An 11,905-nucleotide genomic window follows, 5' to 3' on the forward strand; every position below is an offset into this window, starting at 1 on the left:
ATTAACACCATTTTTCTTTCCATATGTTTTGTCAGTTTTAATAATGAATTTGTTTTTTAAAAAGGCATCACACATCATGATTTGGGAATGGTGAAATTGTATCTTTCATACCTGAGCTAAAGCACAGAGCCAGTGTGTCATGGTGGCACAAGTGTTGAACTGAGTGTGTGACACCAAGGTTTAAATCCCAAGTCAGCCTAAGAACAAAATAAATCTTGCCAAGAAAACCTTAGAATAGGGTTGCCATAAATTGGGAGTAGCCTTGAAGGTATATAGTAACAGCAAAGCAAAAGCACACACCTTGAGTTAGTTACTCTGCGTTCTTCGGTGTTATTTATTATTATTTATTTGCGGTAATTGTATACCACCCTTCTGAACTCAGGACAGTTCATAGTGTTGGCAACAATTCAGTGCCATTAAACAGTATAAAACATCAAAATTGATCGTCCCCTGATAAAACATTAAACATTATTAAACACAGCACATAAAATCACATATCGCACAAAGACATATCACACAAAGACAGTACTTTAGCAGGATGCCACATTCAGTTTGCATATCTCTTATCCGAAATGTTTGAGAACATTTTTCAGATTTTGTAATTCTGGATAAGAGTTCATCTGCCTATAATTGTAGAACAGGCCCTCTATATTGGGAAAAGAGGGACAGCCCTAAAAGAGGAGAGTAGCCACGTCTGACACCCCTCATTGGGAAAACTGAGTGCAGTGTAGAACAGTGCTTTACTATTTACCACATAATCAAACAGAGTAGGAAAACAAGTTCAGTGAACATAGAATTGAAAGATTTTAAAGTCATCCAATGATCAAGTCATCATAGGTGATCCCTTCTGTCCGAGTATGTTTCCCTTTCAAGTGTAGGGTCTTGGCGGTGGGTCCACAGGTGACGGTAGAGATCATGTTGCTGATACACCATTTTCAACAGGCATCATTTCGCGACATAGTAATTCAGTTTTACTAGGAAACGGAGTTAATCATACTCTTTTTAAAAGATACTGAGAGATACATAAATTGTAATTGTGAAGTATATGGGAACAAAATATATTCCATGAAAACCTTTCACACACACACACACATATAGGTTATTGCTTATTTCACAGAGACTTTGGAGTGTCACATGTTTGTGTGACACATTTGCACACTGCAGCTGACACAGTATTGTGTCTCAACACAATACTGTTTGGAAAGTTTGGATAGCCATTGTCTAGGGCCTCTTTTTATACAGTAGAGTCTCGCTTATCCAACCTTCGCTCATCCAGCATTCTGTATTATCCAACGCAGTCTGCCTCCTGCCCAACTGTTTCAATATATTGTGATGTTTTGGTGCTAAATTCATAAATACAGTAATTACTACATAACATTACTGTGTATTGAACTGCTTTTTCTGTTGATTTGTTGTAAAACATGTTTTGATGCTTATTTTGTAAAATCATAACGTAATTTGGCCTTTAATAGGCTTTTCTTTATTTCCTCCTTATTATCCAACTTTTTCGCTCATCCAAGGTTCTGCTGGCCCGTTTATGTTGGATAAGTGAAACTCTACTGTATTCCAGCTTCTATGCTACCTGAATATTGGCCATGTTGGCTAGGGTTTATGGCAATCACAGGTATGCAAGCATATTATTCAAAAGAGTTTTGCTCTCAAGAGCTATAAACAAGATTCTTGCTTGGGAGTGGCTTGACTTCAAAATGGATATTCTACTATAGAGGGAAATATCTAGCTTAATAGACATGTTCAATAGCATTACAATATCAGAGAAATATAAATTTTAAAATGCACGTGTACCGTAGCGAACTTAAAGCAATTGTGTTCCTGGCCATTACTTTCTTAACAGAACAGTTGGTACCAGAGGGAGAAATGACATGAAAAGTTTAGGGATAGGTTCCCGTATCTCAAAGATGACCTGTTCAACATGTTTCAGCAAATTTTTTAATCTACATTTTTCAATGTGCACACGTAAAAATGAAATGGACAGGTAAAGACCACCTTGAATTAGGAATCAAAGACACCATGAACCTTTTAGAGCCCTGACTACTGTATATTCAGGGACAGACTGATATATGTATACTTTACTTACTTAGGTGATCCCTCATTGTCCAAGTAAGATTGTCCTCCCAAGTTCGGTGTACTGGCGGTGGGTCCGTAGGTGACTGTGGAGCCCTATTCTTGACCTGCATGTTCTCCCACAGTGAGGGCATCGGTTTCCAGGTGGAAGGCGGTCCCAGTCAGGGTTGGCTTGATGCGTCTTCCTCTTGGCATGTTTCTCTCGTCCTCCATTCATGCCTCTTCAAATTCTACAGCACTGCTGGTCACAGCTGACCTCCAACTGGAGCACTCAAGGGCCAGGGCTTCCCAGTTCTCAGTGTCTATGCCAGCGTTTTTAAGGCTGGCTTTGAGCCCATCGTTAAATCTCTTTTCCTGTCCACCAACATTCCATTTTCCATTCTTGAGTTCGGAGTAGAGCAACTGCTTTGGGGGACGGTAGTCGGGCATCAGGACAACATGGCCAGTCCAGCGGAGTTGATGGCGGAGGACCATCGCGCTGGTGGTCTTTGCTTCTTCCAGCACGCTGACATTTGTCCGCTTGTCTTCCCAAGAGATTTGCAGGATTTTTCGGAGGCAGTACTGATGGAATCATTCCAGAAGTTGCATGTGACATCTGTAGATAGTCCACGTCTCGAAGGCGTATAGCAGGGTTGGGAGGACAATAGCTTTATAAACAAGCCCCTTGGTATCCCTACGAATGTCCCAGTCCTCAAACACTCTCTGCTTGTCACAGAGTCCAATCATAGAATCAAAGAGTTGGAAGAGACCTCATGGGCCATCCAGTCCAACCCCCTGCCATGCTTCATTAGGAAAAATGCTGCACTCGCAGAGCTCAGGCGGTGTTGTATTTCAGTGTCGATGTTGACTTTTGTGGAGAGGTGGCTGCCAAGATAGTGGAAATGGTCAACATTTTCTAAAGCCAAAACCAAGGCCTGTGAGTGCTCCAGCTGGAGGTCAGCTGTGACCAGCAGTGCTGTAGAATTTGAAGTGGCACGAATGGAGGGCAAAAGAGAGAAACGTGCCAAAAGGAAGGCGCGTCAAGCCAGTCCCGACCGGGGCCGCCTTCCACCTGGAAACCAATGGTCTCACTGTGGGAGATGATGCAGATCAATAATAGGGCTCCACAGTCACCTATGGACCCACCCTGGAGGATTATCCAGGGTGGAATGTGTCCAGAGGAGGGCGACTAAAATGATCAAGGGTCTGGAGAGCAAGCCCTATGAGGAGCGGCTTAAGGAGCTGGGCATGTTTAGCCTGAAGAAGAGAAGTCTGAGAGGAGATATGATAGCCATGTTTAAATATGTGAGAGGAAGCCACAGGGAGGAGGCAGCAAGCTTGTTTTCTGCTTCCCTGGAGACTAGGACACGAAACAATGGCTTCAAACTACAAGAAAAGAGATTCCATCTGAACATGAGGAAGAACTTCCTGACTGTGAGAGCTGTTCAGCAGTGGAACTCTCTGCCCCGGAGTGTGGTGGAGGCTCCTTCTTTGGAAGCTTTTAAACAGAGGCTGGATGGCCATCTGTCAGGGGTGATCTGAATGCAATATTCCTGCTTCTTGGCAGGGGGCTGGACTGGATGGCCCATGAGGTCTCTTCCAACTCTTTGATTCTATAATTCTATGATCCTACTCGGACAACGAGGGATCGCCTAAGTAAGTAGTAAGTAAGTTGGGTTAGTAGGTGTCTTATGGCCAAGTGGTTTTTGAGTTATGTTAATCCCACAAATGAACATTACATTTTTATTTATATAGAAGACTGAACTACTTGAGTACTTTTGAGGTGCATTGGACTGCAAAATGAATGCAATTTGGCAACTTCCCTGGCTCCATGCAATGGAATCTGCAGCCTTCCCTTCTAAAGAGTTCAAGCAACAGCTTCAAGGATCCCATAGCACTGAGCCATGAATAGCGAAAGCAGGGCCAAGCTGCATTCATTCTGGAGGCCCGCCTGGGACCTGAGAAGATCTGTGTACTCCAACCTTCAGAATCTGAAAGCGGAAATGCTTTGCCGGCGGCTCCCATTGGCTGAGGGAGAGGTGACGTAGAGAGCCGCACAGCGCCCCCTGCAGGCCGGCTCCGGCCTCGCCGCGCCCGCCCACGTGTTGCGGAACAGCGCCGAAGGGGGCGTGGAAAAGTTTGGAGCCCTGGCGCCAAATCCCCAGGAACAGCCACTGTCTTTGGGGACGCCTCTTCCTCAAGGTGGGTTGTGATCCCGCGTGTTTCCCGGCAGCCTGCCTCTCCCTCCTCACTTTCCAATTGCCTCTTAACTCCAGCAATCGGGGTGCAGCTACACTGGGGAATGAATGCAGTTTGGCACCACTTTAACTGCCATGGCTTAGACCTCTTAATACTGCTCCTCATGTTGTGGTGACCCCCAAACCATACAATTATTTTAGTTGCTATTTCGTAACTAATGTTGTTACTGTTATGAATCGTTATGTAAATATCTGATATGCAGGATGGATTTTCATTCACTGGACCAAATTGGGCACAAATACCCAATACGCCCAAATTTGAATACTGATGTGTTTGGGAGGGAGATTGATTTTGTCATTTGGGAGTTGTACTGGCTGGGATTTGTAGTTCACCTACAATCAAAGAGCATTCTGAACTCCACCAGTGATTGAATTGAGCCAGACTTGGCACACAGAACTTCCATGACCAACAGAAAATACTGGAAAGGTTTGGTGGGCATTGACCTTTAATTTGGGAGTTGTAGTTCACTTACATCCAGAGAGCACAGTGGACTCAAACAGTGATGGATCTGGACCAAAGTTGGCACAGATACTCGATATGCCCAAATGTTTTAAAATGTTTTATATAAGTTTTTATAATGTTGAGTTATATGTTTTTAACTGTATTTTTTAATGTATGGCATCAAATGTGCAAATTGTGTGAGCTGCCTTGAGTTGCCATTGGGCTGAGAAAGGCGGGCTACAAATGCCGTAAATAAATATGAACACCGGTGGAGTTTGAGGGAAATAGACCTTGACATTTGAGAGTTATAGTTTCTGGGATTTATAGATCCCCCACACCCAAGGAGCATTCTGAACCCCACCAACATAGAATTGGGCCAAACTTCCCACACAGCACCCCCATGACCAACAGAAAATAGTGTTTTCTAATGGTCTTTGGTGACCCCCCTCTGACACCCTCTGGTGACACCACCCCCAGGGGTCCCGACCCCCAGGTTAAGAAACTCTGTCTTAGATGCTATCGAATGCTGGAAGTTGTGGCTTTGCAAAGCCTTTTCTGCCCCAAATTAACACCCCTAGGACCCCAAAGCATTGAGCCATGGTGGTTAAAGTGGGGTCAGACTGTAATAATTCCACAGTGCAGATGCACCCTGAGTTCTCCTTGACAATGGATCCTACACTCTCACCATCCTGGGAGAAGGCTAATCATAAAGATGTGCTGGAAATAAAAGTAGGTTATGGTGGGTTGTGTTTGGGATCTGTGTTACCAGGTTTCCCTCAATATATATATATTTCCTTTTGCTTTTTTAAGTGTGTCTCCAAGTCCTTTCCTCTAAGGAGGGGGCTATTATAGGGTTTTCTCAATAAGATTTATTCAAAGGGGGATTCTGTCAAAGCTGGGGTGAGCTCCTGCTGTTAGCCCTAGCTTCTGCCAACCTAGCAGTTCAAAAGCATGCAACACAAGTAGATCAGTAGGTACTGCCCCACCGGGAATATAAAAGATTGCCCCACGCAGACATTGTCTATAGACAACAGGGTACTCAGCATAGAAAAATGGAACAAGGGCACCTCCCCCTGGCCCGAATTGAGCATCGCTAGACACCAGAACTGGAAGGGGAAAGCCTTTACCTTTGTTTGTGTATTGTATGTCATTTTTGGGTTGTAGAATTAATGCAGTTTGACACCACTTTAACTGCCACTAACTAAATGCTGTTGTATCCTGGATTTGTAGTTTGGTGAGCACTGACACTCTTTGACAGTGAAGGCTAAACACCTTTTAAAACTATAATTCTCGTGATTCTACAGCATTGATCCATGGCAGTGAAAGTGACATCAAACTGGATTAATTACATAGTGTGGCCTTTTTTTGACCAGGGACCACTTTGACCAGAGACCACTCTCCAACATTAGTATAAAAAAGGTTATGAATCAGTTTTTGGTCAATTTAATATTTGGTTTGGTTATTTGGGGTGCCGATTCAGAAAACTGCATTGGATAGATACATCAACTCTAATTTCTGATACAGAACATATGCCATCCAGTAGTTGCCATCTGCTCACCCATAGAAATCCATATTTAATAAGCCTCAGCATTATAAGAGAGTTTTGCGAGACCAGTCGCTCTCGTTGCAACGGTGTAGTAACAGTGAGGCCATGGACCATATTTTAGTTTCGTTTTGCATACAACAGGTTGGGAACCAGTGGTGTAGATTCACCCCTCATTTCTCTTTAGTACTGTATGTTCAGTTGTCCACCTTTACTTTATGCAAATTTATATACTTCATGTGACTTGATTTTTGCTTATCTTTCAATAGTCCCGAATTCCCTCACATTTAAATTCAGTATGACAATAATTCATATATGTTAGACTATGTTATTACATTTATTCTCCCAAGCTTGTTTGCTTTATTGGTGGGCTTGTGATTGTCTATGTTTTCTATCTGATTCAATTTTATTAGTTAAACATATCTAATAGGGTCTCTCTTTACAGGTGTGTAAAATGGCAGAGAGACCCGTCTGGGAGCAAATTGGAACCAGTTTTATACAGCTGTATTATCAACAGTTTGATACCAACAGGGAACAATTGGGAGCCCTTTATGTACGTATTAGCACTGTTTTCTTGTTGGTGTAATGCAGGGCTGGGCAAACTGCAACCCTCTAGAGCAGTGGTTCTCAACCTGTGGGTCCTCATATGTTTTGGCCTTCAACTTCAACACCTAACAGTTGGCAAACTGGCTGGGATGTCTGGGAATTGTAGGCCAAAACACCTGGGGACCCACAGGTTGAGAACCACTGCTCTAGAAGTTGTTGAACTTGAGTGCCCAGCATTCTGCAACATTGGTCTATTATTACTGTGATATTGTTTTACTGCTTTTAATTAACCCTGTATGTATTGTTTTTAATGATTGCTTTATGTATTTAATTGTGGTTATATTATTGTAATTGTTATGTAGCGGCATTGTATCATTGCTACATGTAAACCGCCCTGAGTCCCCCTTTCGAAGTAGAGAAGAGAAGGGGTAAAAATACCAGAAATAAATAAATAATAAATAAATATGTCTGTATCTATCTTATCTGATTAGAGTTACACTTAAAAATGCATCTGTTCCGACTTACAAACAAATTCAATGTAAGAACAAACCTACAGAATTTATCTTGTGAACAACCCGGGCTATGTCTGTCCTTGCTGCCATTGTTATTATTATGGTTATTTTTAAAGCTAATTGTATTGCTTTTAATCTATTTCTGTAAACCGCTCCGAGCCAAATTGGGAGCAGCGGTATACAAGTTAAATAAATAAATAACTTGGGGATTGCCTGTATAGGTGTTGCAGTCCAATATCATGCAGAGGCTACAGTTTACCCTTTCTCATGTAATGCATGAGTTATTGGTTACGTTTGTTGTGTTGATGGATCCAGATTTGTCCTTCCTGGATGTGAACAATGTGGTGCCATTTTTAAGATTGCCATCTGGTTTTGCCAGCAAGAGTCACCAGCTACAATGTACCATCCACCTGGGTAAAGTGAAATCCTCAGTGATGGTTTGTCCCTCCATATCCCCATGTCAGAAGCTAGTAGGAAGCTCCCTATCCCAATATGCTATTTTAACCAGTTTTTGAAAAAGGAGTGGTTTATTTTTTTTTTTGTTTGCGTTTTGAATTAAAGTTGGACCTCTCAATTTACGACATTTGCAAATTTCATGATTCATGAATTTGATTAAAATGTCCTCTCTGGCAATTCCTAGGTCCTTCAGTGCAATGCTATGATCAGCTTCCACCAGAAGTTCATCATAGGATATAACACTTCAATATGAATTGCTAAATGTTTCAGTGTGGAAGTTGACCATAGTGTCATGCTGGAGAACCTAGAGATCCTGGAGAAATGTTCTTCCATGTAAAAAAGAAAATAGCAATCTCATTATTTTTAGCCTGACTTTGAAGCTGTGAGGCCATTCAATGCTAATCAAGGTGGTCAATTGCAACATTCACATCTACCTCAAACAGACAAGAGTTCTTTCTCCCACCCTGGACACGCCACAGATATATAAACTCAACTTGCCTAATTTCCAACACATCTTACAACCTCTGAGGATGCCTGCCATAGATGTGGGTGAAACATCAGAAGAGAATGCTTCTGGAACATGGCCAAATGGTCCAGAAAACTCACAGCAACACAAATATAAATCCCTTGTAGCCAGTCTGGACATTCAGCTGGAAAGGATGTGCAATTTTATCTGCTATACAGAGAAGTGCTTTGGATTAAGCACAGACAAAATATTGTCAGTGGTTTTGCAATGGTTCTGAGGTGTAATTGGTTGTAGGAAAACTGAGGTTTGAATTGGATTTATGATTATTCATTTATATGCTTTGTTTTTGATTAATCATTTAACATATGCATTACTGACATTAAAAAAAAACCTTTTGCAGACAGATGCATCGTGTTTGTCATGGGAAGGGCAACAGTTCCAGGGGAAAACATCAATTATGGAAAAATTAATGGTATGTTATCACTTAAAAGTCATAATCAAACTGTTTTATTTAACTAATCTTCCTTGCACTAGTTTTCAATATTTAAGCTTTGATTGGGAAGTATAAAGAAGAATGTAAACTGAATTGTATCATGTTTGTATGATAGTTATTGAAAGTCTTAATATGATTTTCTTTCTTTCTTGGAAATAGAGACTCCCTTTCCAAAAAATTCAGCATAACATCACATCCCAAGATCATCAACCAACTCCTGACAATTGTATTCTTAGTATGGTAGTGGGTCAGCTGAAGGTGAGTTTGGAAATCAATGGCAGTTTAGTTACTATGGCCCCTTCTACACATCTGTATAAAATCCACATTATCTCTTTTGAAGTGGATTATATGGCAGTGTAGATTAAGATAATCCAGTTCAAATCTGATAATGTGGATTTTCTGCTTTGATAACCTGGATTATTTGGCAGTGTGGAAGGACTCTACATCTATAAAGTATTTACATCAACAGTGGTGCAGTGGTTTAAACTCTTGTGCCAGCAGGACTGAAGACTGACAGGTCAGAGGTTCGAATCCGAGTAGAGCGCAGAAGAGCTCCCTCTGTCAACTCCAGCTCCCCATGCGGGGATGTGAGAGAAGCCTCCCACAAGGATGGCAAAACATCCAGGAGTCCCCTGAGCAACGTCCTTGCAGACAGCCAATTCTTGCACACCAGAAGCAACTTGCAGTTTCTCAAGTTGCTCCTGACATGAAAAAAAAAACATCAACAATTACCCAACATGTAAACTGGATCCTGGAAGCACAAAATTGTGTAATTAATTTTAAAAAAATCAATCAAACAAGTATAAAGCAGATGTATGTTCTTTTATCTATCCCAATGTGACACAATTCTTTAGACAATTAACTAGCTCTGAAGATTATAGGATTTTTAATCCAGTATATCTTGAGAAAAAATTACCAGGGAAACTGATTTACATGTTATTTAGGCCATTTAAAAACTAATCTAAAATGTGACATGACATACAATATACTGTATATACTCGAGTATAAGCCTAGTTTTTCAGCCCCTTTTTTAGGCTGAAAAAAAAATCCCCTCGGCTTGTACTCGAGTCAAGGTTATTTATTATTTTACTTTGCTATTAATATTATTTTTATTACATTGATTATTTTACTCTATTATTATTACATTTACATTATTTTACTCTATTATTACTTTTATTACATTGATTATTTTACTCTATTATTATTACATTTACATTATTTTACTGTATTATATTTATTGCATTTATTATTTTACTCTATTATTATTACATTTACTACATTTATTATTATGATTACTATTATTATTAAATTTCCATTATTTACTCTATTATTTTTATTATGTGTTATATTTATTATTTTAATCTATCATTATAGGTAATAGGTAAGCACATTTGCATTGAAGGAGGTTAGAATAATGGTTGAATCAGAATTGGGCAGTCTTATCTTAAATTACAGTTTTGTGTAAATACTCAAAAACATTTAACCTACTGACGATTACTAGTAGCAGCTACATTTCTCACCCTTGGCTTATACTCGAGTCAATACGATTTTCCAGTTTTTTGTGGTAAAATTAGGTCCCTCGGCTTATATTCGGGTCAGCTTATACTCGAGTATATATGGTAATTGGATGTTGATATTGTAAAACCCTACTCTAAGAACCCACTTTGTTGAAATTATTGAAGATTACAAATACATAGATTTGGTTAGGATTTGGCCGTAGCATTTAAACCGCTTTGCAGACTTTATTTTTGTAATCGGCACATTCACATGAAATTGAAACTTGTCCTTTTTTTCCCTAAAGGTGGATGACGATCCAGTGATGGGATTTCATCAGTTGTTTGTCCTCAAGAACATTAATGATAAATGGGTTTGTTCCAATGACATCTTTCGGCTGGCTCTGTACAACTTTGCTTAAAATCTCTGTTTGGAAATGCACCTTCCCTTTTCTCAAATTTCTAACTAAACAAAACCTGGTTTAAAGTTATTTTTTTGTGAGATTTGTGTTTGAAAGAACATGTCTGTCCTGTCCTGTTGTGTTAATTGAAATAGCTAATATGTTCATTTTGTCAGATATACCTATATTCCTCCCCTGTACATCTGTCACATAAAACATCTCATGAATTCTGTCTTGTAAGAACATTGCCTGGCTTTTTAAAATTACATTTGCTGAAACCTATTAAATTGATTTATTATTCTAAAAAATAGCACATTTTCCAACAAAATAACCACTACGAAACCCAGTTGGTAGACCTGAACTGAATCTTTGCTATTCTTTAACGCTTTTCTTTGTACAACTTAAAACCACATGTTCACATTATTTGTTAATATGATGTTGACTCAGGATAAAATTTGCTTGACAATTCTGCATGAGAAATATGTTGTTTCAATAAATTCTGACAAGGATGTCTGACTTTTCACTGGGCAAAACATTGAAAAGCAGCATGCCCTTGCGGGAAAGAAAAGCCGTTGCTTCAGGCACGTGGAAATCAAGAACTCTGCAATGTGAAGCTGATGTTGTAAAACCACTTAATGATGGGTTCACTGCCTCAAAAGAAAACCTGATAATTGGATCTCAGCCTCTGCATGTTGTCCGCTGCTGCCAGCAGAAATACTCTGCAGTGAGGTGTAAAATACTCCTCAAAAATGAGCTGAATATGAACAGTCCTGGCAGAGAAAAAGAAAAAAAGCTGTCTTGTCTGTAAATAAGTTTCTTAATTATGCATTTTGCCTAAGACCTTTACAGTGATGTGACTGCTTTTCAAAGCAAAAGCAACAGAGTGAGGGCATCCATTCTTTATAAATGTTGACATAGTAGTTTGTGTTGGGTAGGACTCTGAGGGCCTAGGGCCCCGTCTGCACTGCCATCTTGAATAATAATAATAAAAATAACAATAATCTTTATTTATATCCCGCCACCATCTTCCCAAAAGGGACTCGGGGTGGCTAACATGAGGCCAAGCCCAAAAATAATACAGCAAAATAAAATACAACACAACAGAAAGATCACATCACACATTGAAGGGGCAAAGAACCAAAATACTCCTTAAATCCAAATCTGAAAAGCAGGAGCTCCCTTTCCTGTGGGGAGGGCGAGGGAGGACTCCACGGAAGTTGAATCTTCAAATTGC

General features: G+C 40.1%; 1 protein-coding gene across 1 annotated transcript; it reads left to right on the forward strand.

Annotated features, from left to right (window-relative positions):
* Positions 1-4,198: 4,198 nt before the first annotated feature.
* Positions 4,199-10,761, forward strand: LOC132772803 (nuclear transport factor 2-like). Its single transcript, XM_060771662.2, has 5 exons — positions 4,199-4,263; positions 6,750-6,857; positions 8,685-8,756; positions 8,937-9,035; positions 10,579-10,761. Exons 2-5 carry the CDS (start codon positions 6,759-6,761, stop codon positions 10,690-10,692), a joined length of 384 nt encoding a protein of 127 aa, XP_060627645.1. The 5' UTR covers positions 4,199-4,263; positions 6,750-6,758; the 3' UTR covers positions 10,693-10,761.
* The last annotated feature ends 1,144 nt before the right edge of the window (positions 10,762-11,905 follow it).

The sequence above is a fragment of the Anolis sagrei genome, chromosome 4 (genome assembly GCF_037176765.1).
Source record: "Anolis sagrei isolate rAnoSag1 chromosome 4, rAnoSag1.mat, whole genome shotgun sequence".
NCBI lineage: Eukaryota > Metazoa > Chordata > Lepidosauria > Squamata > Dactyloidae > Anolis > Anolis sagrei.